The 17,397-nt window shown below is 37.1% G+C and overlaps 1 protein-coding gene across 6 annotated transcripts in view; it reads right to left on the reverse strand.

Annotated features, from left to right (window-relative positions):
- Positions 1-17,397, reverse strand: part of SLC4A10 (solute carrier family 4 member 10) — a 268,072-nt gene that overhangs the window by 69,198 nt on the left and 181,477 nt on the right. For all 6 annotated transcript variants that reach the window (XM_036884247.2, XM_036884246.2, XM_036884250.2 and 3 more), the window contains 6 exons: positions 17,073-17,230; positions 14,247-14,334; positions 11,077-11,223; positions 4,110-4,210; positions 991-1,165; positions 302-435 (listed from right to left, as the gene is read on the reverse strand). In XM_036884247.2, coding sequence (XP_036740142.1) covers positions 302-435; positions 991-1,165; positions 4,110-4,210; positions 11,077-11,223; positions 14,247-14,334; positions 17,073-17,230 — 803 coding nt within the window. The remainder of the gene's footprint in view (positions 1-301; positions 436-990; positions 1,166-4,109; positions 4,211-11,076; positions 11,224-14,246; positions 14,335-17,072; positions 17,231-17,397) is intronic.

Consider the following 17,397-nt stretch of genomic DNA (forward strand, 5'->3'; position numbering starts at 1 on the left):
TCACATCCCATGAGTATCTAAACTCAGAACTTTGTCTAAAAACTCAGAACATTTAAGGGGCCAAAACTAAAAGGGGGTTTTCAATGCTTAGAGATGCATACGATTTTTTTATGGATATTATATACCAATACACACAAATCTTTTCTTCTCCTTTATTTCCACAGAGAGACAAATATGTCAAACCGAATCAAACCAGCCACCTCCACGTCTCCCAGAAGACCTCCAAATGTGATGCTGGGAGAAGTATAGATTCAGTAGAGAAACAGAAAGGGGCTAAGGGCCACAAGTATATAACACTTACTTGCAAAATTTAAACAAGATCTTTTCAAACACCAAAACTGGTCCTGTACTGCCTAATATGGTGAGAGGCTGTCCACCAAAGAGAGAATAGGCAATCCCAGTCATGGATGCTCCAAAAAGAGATTCGATTGCACTCTGTGTGGAGATATAAATGATCCATTATCTAAGCTAGACAGGAAGCCAGTGCAACTAGGGAAAGAATGCTCAAAATACATGGACATATTCTTTTTCCTTTGCTATGAAAAGCCAGGAATGTCAGGTGGGAGCATAAGAAAAGGGGCGGGCAGTCAGCAGAATATGAACGGTAGTGAATAGGGATGTGTCCTCCCTACCTTCTTTGTCTTGCTTTTATTTCACTTTCTAAAAGTTTACATATATTCATGGTAACTGCCTGGACATAAGCACGGCCTGTATAAATGGGAAAGGAACCAGTGCCCAAAGCTAGCCTAGGACTGGGGGGCCAGGGATGAGGTCAAAACTTTGTGTAAGACTAAGAAATAATTATCCTGAGATATTTCACTCCTAGATTAGCAGTTCCACCTAGCCAGCTAGGAAATTCATATGAAGCTTGTCTGTCAGACTATATACCAAATCTCTCCTCATAAAGGAATCCGAAACTAAATGCTCATTTATCTAACTACAAATCTTAAAAACTAGGTTTCAAAGTTCAGAGAAAAGCAAGATACATACTATCCGTCCTTCAGTTGCTTCTCCCAGCAGTCCTCCAAATGTGATGACAGGAGACATACAAGCGCAGTAGAGAAATAGAAAAGATGCTAAGCACTGCAGGCTGAAAGCATCTCTGAAGTCACTCCAGAAGTATGGAGCTTTTCTTTTAATATCTAAAATAAGGCCCCCAAAAATCCTAAGACAGGGGGAAAAACACAACAGTGAAATCCAAATATAAAAAACACACAAATCAGAATGCTCATTTACTTTGTTGCCAGGTCACAGTATGTTTTCCACCAGCAGAGATGAGGCTCACATAAACCTTGCATCATCATGATCTACAGAGATGGTTTTGCACCACTGTGTCACCCAATTCCTAACCAAATATTGTGTCAACAACCAAACAATCCTAGGTTCTTTCACACAAGGTTCAGAGCTATTCATGCCAAAATTCAAATAATGAGATTTAATGATTACTTCAGTCTCTGTTGCATTTCTGTATCAGCCAATCCCTAAATTCAGGCCAACTACCTTCAACCATTGGTAGTATTTTCTAATTGTTTACATCCCATGTAGCATAGCAGGAAGTGAAGGAGAGAGGGTAAATTGGCTTTTACATACTCCAATAGTGAACATCACCCTGGAGAGAAAAAGTAGAGTTTAACCATGGCTCCAGTTACCTACTCTCTGTGCCAAAAATATTCCTTACCAGCTATTGTTCCAGGCAGGCACCTAAATGGCCTTATGAATGACAGTAAAACTTAGTAGAGACAGATAGGTTCCACAGTTGTTTTCATTTTTAGGAAACTAAGAGGGGGACCTTATAATAACCAACCTAGGTAAATGTAACTGATCTGTATTGTCTAAACATATTCCAACATCTATCACTCACAAGATGATAATGACCTTACTTGGTATAAATTCATTTATTCTAAATATATCCAACAAGCACACTGAAAGAAGATTTGGAGTGTGCATGGGAAGGGTAAGTATTAAGTTATGAAATGCTGTCTAGAATATGAAGATGAACAATTTTTAATCTACTTAGGAATGAGAACATTCATGAACAGATATTTTTATTCTTTGGACATTTGATAATAATATGCATACTTAACCCCTGACTACTAAAGGTTCTTTGTGCTCCATGTAATAAAAACGTCATGTTAAATTAATAAGGCTATGACTAAGTTCCTACATGGAGGCTAAAAAAATTATATTATGTTATAATATTCTGCCAATATGCTGAATATACTTGGCTTATGCAAAAAAAATAACTTCTAATAGGAATATTTATTTGACAATCTAAGAAGCACTTCCCAAAACAATCGTTTCCCTGAGAAACAAATTGTGGCTTGCCTTGAAAAACGTATATTTTCAAAAGAACTAAAAATTTTGACTGTTCTTTCTAATTGCCCTAATCTGACTGACATAGACACAACATTAACGGATTAGTAACTATCTTACTATTATGAGAGTGAATGAGTCACCATGTCTTCCTAGTGATTGGTTCTACCAGAGGGATATGGAGTAGGAGAGGTTGAGAAGGATGAAATTTCAATTGGAAAATGGACATTTAAAACTCAGAGAAGCTTGGTGACAATCTGAGAAACACACACATACGAAGATTATCTTAGATTCCCCTACCTGGTGTTAGGCAAAATACATGCATTTTTTTTATTTGGGGGATCATTTATAAATGATTTCTCAACTTGTCAAAGTCACAATTCAAAATTGATTTAATCTACTAATCTATTCATTTATAATTTATACCCCACCTACTCCCAAAAAGAATTTGAGATGGTTATGAACTATTATAGTTAACATTTATAGGTTTGATAGCAGTTTTTATTAGACATTGTTTTCTAATTAATTACTTATCAGGGTATATATTAGTCTAAATGGCTATTATATTACTGTAATAAACGTGCTTTTAGCAGCAAAAATCTAATTCCGGAAGTGGGAGGTCATTGCAGAGAACAGTGCAAGAGCAGCCCGGATGGACACCAGCAACTCCAGGAGAGCCGATGAGCAACGGACACTTCATGTCAGCAACAGAATCTGTGGAAGAACTGGAGAAGCGAAGATACCGGACATTGGTGACCTGGGAGGATTCAGGAAGCAGTAAGGAAAAGTGAACTTGGAAAAACATCTAAACTAGGTGGCATGTTATACCTGAGAGAGAGAGAGAGAGAGAGAGAGAGAGAGAGAGAGAGAGAGAGAGAGAGAAACCCCACCAAAAATAAAAAGACAGCATTTGAAAATATGAAAGCGAGCAGGAGTCACAATGCTTCAGTAAAGGAAAAAGGAAAAAAATGGTTTGAACCTTCTCAAATTGTGTATGGAACCTGAGGAAAATGTTAAAGGACATTTCCTCAGAGACAAAATATAGATAAAGGGAAAGAACAGAGAATTAAAGGCAGAGCTGTCAGAAACTAAAAAGCCAGCTTAGAGGACACAGTGAAAACCGTACAGGAAATGGCCTTAAAGGGAGGGGGGCACCAATCCTGCAAAGCTTTCACAGTTGCCTTCAATTATAATGGAGGCTGTGTGCACAAATTCCCTGAAGAGAGACCCTCCCAAGGGTTTCTGATTTTCTGCTCACACATTGCTTGGAGAGAGACAAGCTGTCAAAAAACCATAAAGAACCATTTTAAGAAATAAATTGAAGCTTTCATCTCTTCGAGGATGTGTGATTAGAAAAATAAATCATATAGCTCTTTCAAATTACAGCCGTAAAAATAAAAAATACTATTATATACATCCTACTTGCATGTAATGAGATAGGGTCTATAAGACTGAGTTCTTGGTGTTTATTTTTATTTCCATCTTGAACTTGAAACTTTTGACAGGCTCTTTTGGAAAGGACAACTGACAGTTTTCTGATTCATACTGAGAAACTGTGAATGCATTTTATGCATAGCAAAATGAAAGACTAGGTAATAAGATAAAATGGAATGGTATATCCACTGTTCTGGTTTAATAGTAATGACAATCAGTAATAACTAGAGAAAAATCAAATGAATTGGTATTTTCACCCCCCAAAAGAGTAGGTATTCAAAGTATTAAAAAAATATTAAATTTCAAAACAGCAACTCCTGACACATAAAATTCGAAATCCCACACAAGGTCTTTCCGCTCACCTTCCAGTTCGCTGGAGTTCAGGGCCACTATGTCCCCCGTGGGGCTCTGCTTCCCCAGGAGCTGCTGTTCCATTTGGCACAGCAGGAATCTTCCTCTTCTCCTGTGGGAAGTTTTTGTTTTTGCTTTTTAGTTTCAGGTGCTAGTTGTAAAGTACAGAAACATTCTTTTCCCTTGAATCAATATGCACAGTAGCTAAGAACCCGGGTCCTTGCTACTTATTTGCTGCATGACCCCCAAGAAGTCATCTAGAATCTGAAAACTCCAGTTCTCTCCTCCGTTTACTGGTGGTAGTAACAGTACCAATGAGCATGGTTGAGAGATTAAATGAGGTGTTGGACATTTATTCAGTCTTTCAGCTAATATTTATTGAGTGACTATTGTATGCCATTCATTGCTATGGATGTGAGAGATAGAAAGATAAGCAAGAAAAATACATTCTATTTGTGGAGACAGTACCTGGTGTCAAGCAGAGATAGAGCTACAAAGAAAAATGAAGTAAGAGAAAGGGACTAAGAGAGGCCAGTGTCGGGGTTGGTTGGGATAAGGAGGTGTCATTTATGATGGTATTATTTGCCTGGCATAGTTCAACTGTTGCATAAGAAATAACTTTTATCATTAGCTAATTTTTAAGTGTATTCTTTCTTTGATATTGGCTGACATCTTCCTACTCAAGGAATGATTTACAGTATGATTCTTTCAGACTAATAAATATCCAAAAGACTATATTGCAAAAGGAAGTTTCTAACTGAGCCAATGACAAATTAGCTGAGGTTTATGTAAGTGCTATTTTCCCACAGGTCTATTCCACCCACTTTTATTAATGACAGAGATTTTTAAAGATCAGAAAATCCTACCTATTGTGCATACAAATATTCTCAAAAGTGCTTAAAGAGATAATAAAAAATGTTAAAGTGATACAATTAAAGTTTTTATTTGACTGCCATTCCAAAATAAACATGTAAGCATGTTCTCCATGTTTAGTGTAAACTTGAAGAACAAAAAAAAAAGTGAATTATCAAATGATCTTATGTACAATGAGACATTTAGATATAATGGTATGGTTTAAAACATGAGAAAATAGCTTTTGAAATGCACAAAATAAAGGAAAGTTCATCGCTTAATATTTTTACAATTTCCCAGGCATAACAGATACATTGATCTGAAGTTCAAAGATAAAAGAGAGGTGTCTGTCAATTTATGAAGGAACCACCTCTATAGGTAAGTAATCAGCATACATTAGTGAAGGGCTTCAAGAGTGACCCTCAAAATCCAATAATCACCTAGGGGACTATTCTTAGCTTCCACAGTCTCAGAAAGCAAATGATATCATTTGGTCTTCTAGGTATCACCCGTTACCAGGTAAGTCAACTCATTGTTTTACAATGCGAAAAACTATACATTGATAAGGCAAATGATAAACTATGAAAGATATTAGCGTTTCTAAAATACCTGTTTCTTCTGTGAGTGTTCACCTTATAGTAAGGGAAAAGGTGTTTGAAAGAGAAGAGTGTGCATAGTACCAAGGAAAATTCTGAGGAAAATATAGGAAATATATTTTTGTTCAGAAACACACGTATTTTTATTATATTATAAAACAATGAGTGAGTACATATTTGACCATTCAAATTATACATGTTATTAATTCACTCAACAAATACATATTGAGAGCCAATTTGTGTTATACTCACCCTGGCCACTGAAATGCCAATGGACAAATCAGGCCTGTGGAATTTACATTTTAATGTGGAAGGCAAATAGTAAACAAAAATATAAGCAAATTAATTCTATAGTGTTTAAAAAAGATTAAAAACTATTGAAAAATATTTAGAGCAGAGTGAGAGGGGGTCTGAGGTACAGGATGGGTGGGGGGAAGAGAGTCACAGTCATAACCAGAGTGGTCAGTCAGGCTCAGTGAGAGAGTGTTGTCTGAGCAAACCTTGGGGAGGCAAGGGAAGTAGCCATGAGGCTCACTGGTGGGTGTCCAGGCAGAAGGAAGACGGAGGGACACACAGAAGGCGGGACTGTGGCTGCAGGACGTGCAAAACAAGGAGCAAGGAAGCCAATAGGGCTGGAGAGGAGTGAGGCAAGGGAAAAAGCGGGGGGAGATGACTTGTGGAGGCCAAAGGAGGCCAGATTGTACAGGTGTCTAGGCCATTGCAAATATTTGCCTTTCATTCTCTGTGAAATGAGGAACTTTTGCCAGTTTTGAGGAAAGAAGTAGCAGGATCTAACTTGGAGTCACTCTGGCTGCTGTGCTGAGAACAGATTCTAGAGGCCAAAGGGAGAAATAAGGAGACCAGTTAGGAGGCTATTTCAATGACCCAGGAGAAATATGATGGCAGTGCTTGAACTGGGGTGCTGACAATGGCAATAGCAAGAAAGGGTATAATTCTGGATAAAATCGAAGGCAACGCTGAGTATTTTCTGGAAGGAGGGAAGTCAGGTATAAGAGAAAAGGATATACGTTGTGGGTAAAATTGCAATATTTCCAGAATCTCTCACCTGGCCTTAGTGCTTCTCCATATCAATAGGCTATTCCAAGGGGTGGAGAGAAGCAGTCCATCTCTGCATCAATAGGGGATTACATGGGGGAAGGAGGGCATGTCTGGGCCGGAGAAGTTGGGTGGGTCTTTTTTTGCAGCCAGGTCATGAGAGACATGAGCGGGCAGAGGTGAGCAACTGCTGGTCAGCAATAAATGGGCTCCCCCCAGTTTATTTCTCCCTTTGACTGATTTCAGTTTCAAAGGTAATTCCCCTGGGCTGGGAATATATTTTCCCCTCAGAGCTACACGTTTTTGGCTTGATCAACTGTAAGTATGGAGTTAGCATCTAGTAAAATGGAAAGGTGCATATGGAACAGGTTTTGAGGGGAAAAAATATCAGTTTCTTAACATTTCAGGAAGCATTACACTGCCTTTTCTAATAAGTGCAAAGATGTGCACAAATACAGAAATAGAATGAACTACAATTCAGTCCTTATTAAGTTTCAGAGATCTGCAGGACATCCTAGTGGAGACTCCGGATAGGCATTTGGGCGAATAACTCTCAAGTTAAAGGTGAAAAATAAATTTGAAAGAGGATTTAAAGCTTATACCAGAATGGATGATATTACCAAGAGAATGAGTGCAAACAGAGAGGAGACAGCTAAGGACTGAGCCCTCCATCACTTCTTAAAGAAATCAGAGAGAAGAGGAAGAAACAGCAAGAGACACTGAGGAATGGCCAGGGAAGGATGAGGGAAATCAAGAATGCGGTGTTTTGCCAGCCAAGCAAAGGAAGTACACCAAGAAAAAGGAAGTCATCAGGTCTGTCAAATGTTCTGATTGATAAGCTAAATAAAATGCAGACAGAGTATTAAGCATGGGATTTAGCATCGTGGAGATTTTTGGTGGCTTTTCTGTATGTAATTTCAGTGAAGTAATTGGGGGCAAAAGCCTTATTGGAGCAGGTTTCAGAGAATTAGCAGACAGGAGTTGGAGACAGGGTAGTAACGAGAACTCTTCTGTGGCATTTGGTTGCAGAGGGGAACAAAGAAATGGGTGAGTAGCAGACAGTGGCAGTGGTGTAGAGGGCTCTCTGAGATTTGTAAATTAATGACATTGCATGCTAACAAAGATGACAGAATACAGAACAAAAAAATTGGTGATATATGGGAGAAAGAAAGAAGTAATGGAGTAATGTCTTTGAGTAAGTGTGCAGCCAAGAGATGGGATCCAGTGCACAAGCAGAAGTCTGCCATTGGGTAATTCAACAGAAATGTAAGGGAAGGCAGAAGATGTGGGTGTAGGTGCAGGTAGGTGGATACATGTGGTGGCAGGCATCTACGGAAGTTCTCTTTTTAATCATTTCAAATTTCTTAGGGAAGTAGGAAGCAAGTCAACAACTGAAAGTGAGTGTCAGGAAGGATGTGCTGGAGGTCTGAGGAGAGAAAACAGGTGTGCAGTAGCCATCTACAGAGAGTGACTGGACTAGAGTGGTGCAGTATGATGAACTTGCAACATTAAGGGCCCTCCTGAGGTATGTGGTCATGAATTACATGAGGTCAGACAGTGTAGTTACAGGCCCTTCGGCCACAGTCAGTTGCATCAGTGCAGCACACACTAAAGAGTTAGAGTCACAGAGGGTTGTGGTTTCAACAAGCAAGTAAATGGGGTGAAAAAAAAAGCAAAGAGGTTGAGAGTAGACAGGGAGTAATTATAATAATTGACACAAAGTTCTAATGAATATTTTCAGGGTTGTTTCTTGAGGTTACGGGTTATTCTCTTAACTGAAAAGAAAAAGTATTAAAAATTCTGTGATTGAGACACATCAAAAGAATAAACCATGGAAATTATCCCATGGGGGAAAATATGTGAAGAAATATGAAGTTAGAGTGCTTAATATGTTTTAATTCATTTTGTTCCATTTAATAGAAGAAAACAGTTTCGTAGTAGTTATGATTCAATTACAACATATTTCTAAAAAACACTAATGTAAAGAAGCATACAGTATATTTCGAATTCAAATTCATTGTATAAAACTTCTATTATTTAAATAGCCACTAACTACATGTGGTTATTTAAATGTAAGTTAATTAAAATTAATAATCAGTTTCTCAGTTTCAATAACCACATTTCTAGGGCTCACAGGTAGCTTGGCTTATTAGATAGCACAGATATAGAACATTTCTATCATTGTAGAAAGTTCTATTGGATATACCAATATAGAACGCCAATACAGAGAAGTTAGGGCATCTGTTCAAGATAATACAAATAAATAACAGCAGGATATAGGCGCCCTGGTTCTTAATTCAATGTTCTTCCTACAACTGCTTCTCAATACCCACAATCTAATAATTAATACTGACTTTAAAGAGTCTCATCAAAATAATTTTAAAAAATACAAAGCTCATATGCAACTTTCCTCAAAAACATAATTCCTCAAATGCAAGGTGTTTTCAAAAATGCCTGACTTCAATTCTATGTTTGAAAAACTAATAGGTGTTAATAAGTAACTTTAAAAGTCTCATCCTTAGTGTATTAGCATTTTCAATGGATTTCCCCAAATAACATCAATTAAAATGTTTCTTTCTTATTACTTCAGGAAGCATTATATTGCTGATTTCTTAATATTATAAGTGCAAAGATGCATACCAGTACAAAAATAAGACAATCTATAACCCTTAAAATTACTCCTTAAGTGACTTCTTTTAGTTTAGTAACAGATCAGCTGAAACTATGTGGCTGCAATTATAGAATCACACAATTGTAATTACTGAGAAAAGGAAAGCAAATAGTCTTTAATAATTATGAAATAGTGAAATTGAGGTAGCCCTTTTACATACTCATGGTTGAGTGATACACCTGCTCATTTGCCCACCTCTGGCTAACTAGAAAAACTTCTAGGTACAGGGCTGGGTCAATTAAAGCCACCTGTTACCTTAATGCAGGCAGTAGAGTCAGACCAAGCTGGACTCCACGGCACAAATGCCAAAGCCAGGCTGAGTAGATGACAACTGGGAGGGTTGTAGGAGGCAGATTCAGTAGAAATAGAGGTGGCAATATGACGAGTGGGCTTAACAAACATTCGGCCACCAATCTTAACAAAAGTCGTGCCTGCAGCTAGAAAATGACTTCGAACTATATTGTCTTTATTTCTCTTTCTGGTTTTGTACCATGAGTAAAATGCATATTAGTTTTTTATAGGCAGAATTTTTACATTTTTTATACCATATGCCCACACAGAGATAATATAAACATAAGAATTATAATAAAAAATTCTTCCCAGTCATAAATGTGATTAGCAGTAACAGGGAGCTTTCTACATAATATGACTAAGCCATGCCTTTGAATTTTCCTTATCCTTGCCAATTTCAAAATGATGTATCAGAATATAGAAATACACTAGAGGGCTTTCTCTCAAGCCATATTATATTTCTTTATTAAAACTTTAATTTTCCTCCAGTATAATATGTTTTAAGGTATTTCTAAAATTTTTGCAGGTATATGGGATTTGTTTGATTTCATAGCATATCATCAATACACCAAACATCTCCGTGAGTTGTGCTGGACAGGATCAAGGAAGATTGTAACCTCATGGTCTTGCTTTCATAGAGATCAAATAGGTCTGGTGCCAATTCCAACGTGAGAAGAAGAGGGAAAGCATTCCCCATCTCTACAAGCAATGCTCCGGATACCAGCTGGGTGTCCTACAACTCAATTCTGACACTATCTCCTGGAGATAGCATCGGATCCCACAGGCTGAGGGCTCAGTCCTGCAAGACTCCCCACCCTCCAAACTGGCTATGACTCAGAGGTCCTCAAGTTGCTCCTCATTGGGTTCAGTTTCCTAGAGTGATTCTCAGAACTGACAAAAACCTTTACTTATTAGGTCACTAGTTTATTGTAAAAGGATATAACTCATGAACAGCCAGATGGAAGAGATGCAAAGGGCAAGGTGTAGGGACAGGGCAAGGAGCTTCCATGCCCTCTCTAGGCACACCACTCTCCCATGGGTTCACCACCCAGAAGTTCTCGGAACTCTGTCCTTTTGGGGTTTTATGAAGGCTTCATTACACAGACATGATTGATTAAACCACTGGCCACTGATGACTGAACTCAATCCCCCAAACACTCTGCCCTCTCCAGAGGTGGGAGGATGGGACTGAAATTTCCAGCCCTCTGGTCACACGGTTGGCTCCACCGGCAAGGAGCCCCAACCTTGGGTGAATTACAAAGCTCACCTCATTAATATAACAGAAGACATCTGTGTCGCTCTCGATACCAAGGCAATTCCAAGGGTTTTTAGGAGTTCTGTGCCAGAAACCAAGGATGAAGACCAAACACATGTTTCTTATGATAAATCACAATATCACCGAGGTTATAATTTAAGTCATTTGAATCTTTTTGATGGGTCATGTTATTTCAGTACACGTATCCAGAAGACAATAAAATGATGGGATTTTTTAGTATTTTCAAATGTATGTACCTGGGAAGGAACGTTTTTGGGAGGCTCTATTCGAATGCTTGGATCCCACTCCCCCGGAGGGAGAACAGTGACCTGATCCAGAAACTCATCAATTCCGGATACCAAGTCATTACGGTCTTTAGCTTTGTAAGCAACATCATGAAATACCTATGAAAGGAAAAGATATATCATTATAGATAAAAAAAATTATAAAATCTTAATGTGCTCAGTGTTTTCATTTCCTTGTTATCTTACATGTGATTATAATAATTTGAAGAAATAGGTAGCTCTAAAGAATTTTTTAATGTAAAATATTATTATTTTGTTTATTCTATGAATACACAGTAATACATATTTTTCTTAGAATGTTGGGATAAATGTTGAAATTTCCAAAGGCAAGAATTAGAGAAAGGGAAAGGAGGATGAAAAGAAGCTCATTAAAATATAATTAAAGATTCAAGCTTGGCAAAGCTTATTTATGCGTGGGTAAATCAAACTTTCTAAAAGATGCCCTTGCTGAAAAATAGAGATAAAAATTCCTAGAACATATTAGAAATGTTAGCAATATTTATAACTGGGCATACATAAACTAATTAAAAATGTCAATTTGGTTCAATTTTTAAATAATAAGGTTATAAATATAAACAAAAAGGTTAAATAATAAGGTTATAAATTAGTATTTTCTGGATGTATATCATATACCTACAGGGCAGAAAATATATTTCCATTCAAAGTATGTTGCATTTGCATGTGCACACACGGCATGGTACCCAGGCTATTGACAGACACGTGGATCTTCTAGACACATGGTAGGATTGCATTCCTTGCCTCCTTTGATACTGGGATTAGGTGGTGTTCTTCTATTTAGGTGTATATATGTCACTTTCAAATGGAAGTTATGAGTGCCAGTGTGTGACTTACCACATAGCCTTTTGTCTGCCAAAGTGAGTAACTGAGAAAATGGGTTGAGATGGAATTTAAATAATTCTGGGTTCCTGAATGACTATAGTGACCAGAATCCCTCTGCCAGTTTGTGATGGACACATGATATGATAGAAATAAATCCTTGTAGGCACTGAGATTTTAACTGGTCATTCTGCAGCATAACGTAATCTCACCAACTAACATCCAGAGGAATGATATATTTAACTTAAGTGGGAAAAGTTAAAGATAAATGGGAAAAATTAATGTATACTAACATAATAAAAATATTCTGAAACTTTCTGTATCTCACATAATATGAAATGGAACAGAAAAATAAAGGGCCTACACAGCCCAGCCCATTATTTCCCTGACCCTACTGCCCACTGTTCTCTCCCTTTTTCCCTCCTGCTTTGCCACTGTTGTCTTCTTTGCTGATCCCCAGATATTCCAGGCACACTCCTGTCTCAAAGTTTATATCTTCATGTAATGTCCTTGTCTTAGATGCAGAAGCATACTGTAACATGAAACATATGTGCATGTAAGTGACAATACTTAAACTGTGGAATACAAACTGTGGTGCCATTTATTTTTCAATACTATAAATTTGCACATATTAATGAATATGGAGACACTGAAAGCACAGCTACAGTGAATGTCCACTCATAGAGAGTTCTGCCAGAAGGCTTGTGTTCCTCATGGAGCCCTTTTCTCACTCTGCCGTCCTCTCTGAGATTTCCTCACTAGAATGTTACTAATCACAGCAGATTGAGTAGTGAGTGCCCTCTCAAAATATATGTCCACCTGAACCTCAGAATGTAACCTTCCTGGGAATCAGAGTCTTTGCAGATGTAATTAAGGTAAGGATCTCAAGAGGAGATCTTCCTGGGAGGGGTGGGCCCTCAATCCAATGATGAGTGCCCTTATCAGAGACAGAACAGGAGACAGAGAGGCAGGGTTGAAGTCCATGTGCAGATGGAGGCAGAGATTGGAATTTTGCTGCCACAAAAGCCAAGGAATGCCAGGAGTCTCCAGAAGTTGGAGAGATAAGGAAAGATTCTTCCTTAAAGGTTTCAGAGAGAGTATGGCCCTGTTGACACCTGGACTTCATACTTCTGGACCCCAAAATGTGAGAAAGCGAGTTACTCTTGTTTTAGCCACTTAATGTATGGTAATTTTTTATGACAGTCACAGGAAACATATACTCCCTAAATTGGCTCTTTCTGAAACTGATGAAAAAAATGTTTTTCTTCTAGATTTTGGTTTCCTGCTTATAAATATCTATAACTGATTCACAATAAAACCATAAGACATAATTTGAACAGATAGTATTTATATTGAACTCCAAACACAAGCTCAACTTTTCAGATTTCATTAACTTAGAAAAATTTACATACAGATAATGCCAATTCACACTTTTTACAGATTTCCAAGTATCCAAAGCCATGTATTTCAATAAATACATGATTAAATTACTGAGATGAGTTTCTAGAAAATTTATAATCCCATTTGTTATTTACTGCTGAATTTTGAATTTATGCCCCTTCTATGATCTTTTGCATCTGTTCTTTAACAAAAAAACAAAACAATCAACATAAATTTCATAAGGTGTTGGGGAATTCAAGAAACCAGTTAAATAATAGTACTTTTTATGTTCTTATTTTTATGACCTTATATTTTTGAGATATACACCTCTTTGCAAAGCTGATGAAAGCTTTTCTCAGTCAAAAAAAAATACATAGAAATTTTTTCTATAGAAAAATGTATGTGCTTCATCAAAGAGATGACAGGCCCCTTGAAATCCACCTACCACTCCTCTAATGGTTCAAAGATTCCCGGGTTAAGAACATTCAGGCAATTGTAAAAAGAATTGATAAATGTTTGCATGGCTTTTGGTGTCATGTATACTATTCAGATAAATTGTCATTGTTTTTTCTTGAGACCTTAAAATTATTTTGCCTCAAACAAAATTTGCGGTGTCACTCACTTTGGCAGTATATATAAGGAGAATAATAGTAAATACATTTTAAATGTCATTAAATATGGAACTTTCTTTAGAATATGAGGTTTTAAAGTATTTTATTCATATGTGTGAATTTATTATCCCTTTTGAGCAAATTTTTCCAAAGAAAATTTTATAGTTGAAGCATAGAAAAAGGGTATACAATATGAAGAAATATGATTCACAGCAAATTGTCATGAATACAGGAACTCCAGAAGTTTGGTATACTTAGTGGGGGACAATGTTCCCAATGAAATTGAATAAATACCTCATCTGTCATTAGGGTTGCAATTGATCTGCCAATCTCATGGTACTGTTGACCCTTTCCCAGGGGTCCCAGAAGAATAAACAAAAATCTGTAATTAAGAAGACAAAAAACAAATGTTTCAAGGCAGAAAAATAAAAATAATTTCAGAGTACAGAATCACTCATCTCAAAGGAATTATTGAAGATGGAGATTTTGACTATTTTTCATAGTCTATTATTTTGAAACATTTCTAATGATTGACTCATGCTTAAGATCCTTGAGCAATGGGAATCTGTGGTTATTTTGATCTCAGTGTTTCCCCCATTTAGTTACCTGAAAATGAGGGGTTAATTATCTACTAATTCCAATGCTGGAGGAATAAAAATACAGATGCACTGTGATATTTCAACTAAATAAGGTTGAAAATCTGGCAGACTCATTATCACAACTGGAGCTTTTGAAGAAATCGATATGTGCTCTTACTATGAAGGATTGGTCATTGTGCTGCCTATGAAAAGGTCGCTGTTGCAGAGAAATTGTGAAAATTTTAAAACGCCTTATATTCTGCAATATAATTCAATGGTATTACTGTGTTAAATGATTTATGCTCTTAAATATGAATATTAGCTTTATAAGGTATATTGAAATAGGTATTATAATCTTAGCCTTCATTTAGTTGTAAACTTTAAAGATGGTACATGTTTTTACATGAAGCATATAGTACACAGTCTTAGAAGGTCTTGTATTAATATTTCTTTTTCAGGTGTAACTGAATCCAAGTCAATTTCCTATATACAGAAATGTCCACTATACATTTAAAATTGGAATAGTTTAATGTGGTGGCAGATGCTTATCAACTATAATGCCTTTAAGAAATTTCCTAACCTATGCACATCTTGCTATTTTTCAGGTTTCCCTTCCATGGGCTATTTATAACTCCTAAAAGATTATTTCCTGACATTTTTACTATGTGCTGCTGTTATATTCATAGTGTGCCCTTTTGTCCTCCTAAGAAAGGATAATTAGGAACCCTGAGTGGCTTTCTTTATTCTATTTGTCTAACTAATCTTCTTCCATTTTTCACCTTTCCTAACTAAATAGTCTAGTCTTTTTAATCTCTCCTTAGACAGTGGCTCTACGTGCCCCTAATTTTTCTTCTATTGTTCTCTACCCATATTTTGCTCTACAGTATGAAATGAGGTCAACTAAACCTTGACAGCTTTCAAAGTGAGGGTATGTGACCCCATTATGGCTTTTCTCGACTTGTGGGAATTTTTCTTTTCTTTCCTTTGAAATACAGGAACTATCATTGTCATAAATAGCCATCATTTTCTCCGAATTCATCAAATACCTTCCTAAATGGTAGAACAAAAAATTCACTGCTTGGAAGACTGGAAGGAATTTTAAACTACTAAAATAATACCTCTACAATTAGTAAGGTTGACATCTTAAGTCTGAGAATACAAATTCCCAGAAACTCTGAATAGGTTACAGGCAGTGTATAGAAAAATAAAGCCTTAATCATACAGTCAGGTGCCATGTCAGTGTGCTCGGCCTATTCTTCTCCTTTTTAAATAAAACTTGGTATTGGAAATCACAGCAGCCTTCCCTCAGGAAGAACAGATACTTCTTTCCATAATCTGAATGGTAACCAGGTTCCTGCCACAGATTCACGCATAGGTGTTCCAACGCTGACCTCAGTTCCAGTCTGCTGAACACTTATGAAATGAGGCCCCTCCCACCTGAACTATTCCACATTTTTGGAATATCTTATCCATAATCAGAGCACAGAGAGATATAATCTGCTATTCTAAGTTAAGAACAAAGGTCCATAGAGGAAATACATCCTACAAACCCAGTTGCATAGCACCTGAACTTTTTCATCATTTTAACTTGGCTAAAGCATTCGATGTTGGAAAGAGCAGCCATACTAACAGCATCTGAAAGAGCTACAGCGTCAAACAAAGGGCACCAGTCAGGCGGGGATGGGGCCTTAGATAGATAAATCTTGCCATAGGAATAGGATTCAGAGTAAATACTGTCTGAATCACATTTGATGGAAGAAAACAAGGTCCTTGGGATGATTTGCTGGGAACCTAATGTGCTAAAGTCAATGTTCTTTTTTTTTTTCTCCTCACAGTTTTGCCTGTGAACTGTCTTAAATCTGTAAAACAGAGATAAATGATAAACAACATAATTTAGTTTGCATTATCCCTAAGTTGTTAATGTTTATGTACAGTTAAATGAAAACAAGTTCAGGTGATCAAATTAGATTTGTACTTTTGATTTGAATTCACCATAGTGCCCTGACACTACTACCAGAGATTCTTCAGTCTCTATGCACAGGCCGCGTGTGGTGCCTGGGATTGAAACATAGCACATTAGGGACAGCAGGAACAACCCTGATACTTTGTACTTGGAAGTCGTACTCACTCAAACGAAGCCAAGCCTTGGAAACAGACCTTTTTGAGTGCGACCACACTAATACACAGGATCCTCTTTAGCCCACCATCTAATGCATTCTTTGAGAAAAGCCTAAGACTTTATCACTTTTTGCTAAAATTGTAAGAAAAGAATTCACGTGGTTATGTAGACCAGGGTTTTCAGAACGGTGGAGCATTGCTAAAAGGAAACATGGAAGTTTGAGGGTAAGGAGGAAAAGTAGAATACTTTTTAAAGCACTTTTCCCCTCCTTCACAAAAAGAAGGAAAAATAGTTTTGTGCAATATGCATTCGTGTCCAGAAAAAAAAACTCTCAAAGGAAATCATACTTACTCCTCTTTTTTTTTCCCCCCAACAAAAACAATGGTTTAAGAAAAACGCCAAAGATACTTTAATACTTTGTACCTCGTTGGAATCGGGACCTCAGCCAGTCCTTGAAGCAAAACAGCTGGAGACAACCTGACAAACGCAACTACAGTCCTATCCAAGAACTCTAGTTCTCCCACTAAGATGTTTGAAGCTTCCGCACCTGGAGGAATCTTTTTCATAAAATGCAGATCAACCTGAGAGCATCACAAAGTGAAAGAAGATAAATCAAAACTGGGAAACTTTGTTCAATCATACCCTCACACGGTGCTTCACGCATGGTAATCCATCAATAAATATAGCTTAAATAAATGTAGCTTTTATATAGACTAAGTAAATTTTAAAGATAGTTAAACATCTCATT

This window comes from Manis pentadactyla, chromosome 8, assembly GCF_030020395.1.
Source record: "Manis pentadactyla isolate mManPen7 chromosome 8, mManPen7.hap1, whole genome shotgun sequence".
NCBI lineage: Eukaryota > Metazoa > Chordata > Mammalia > Pholidota > Manidae > Manis > Manis pentadactyla.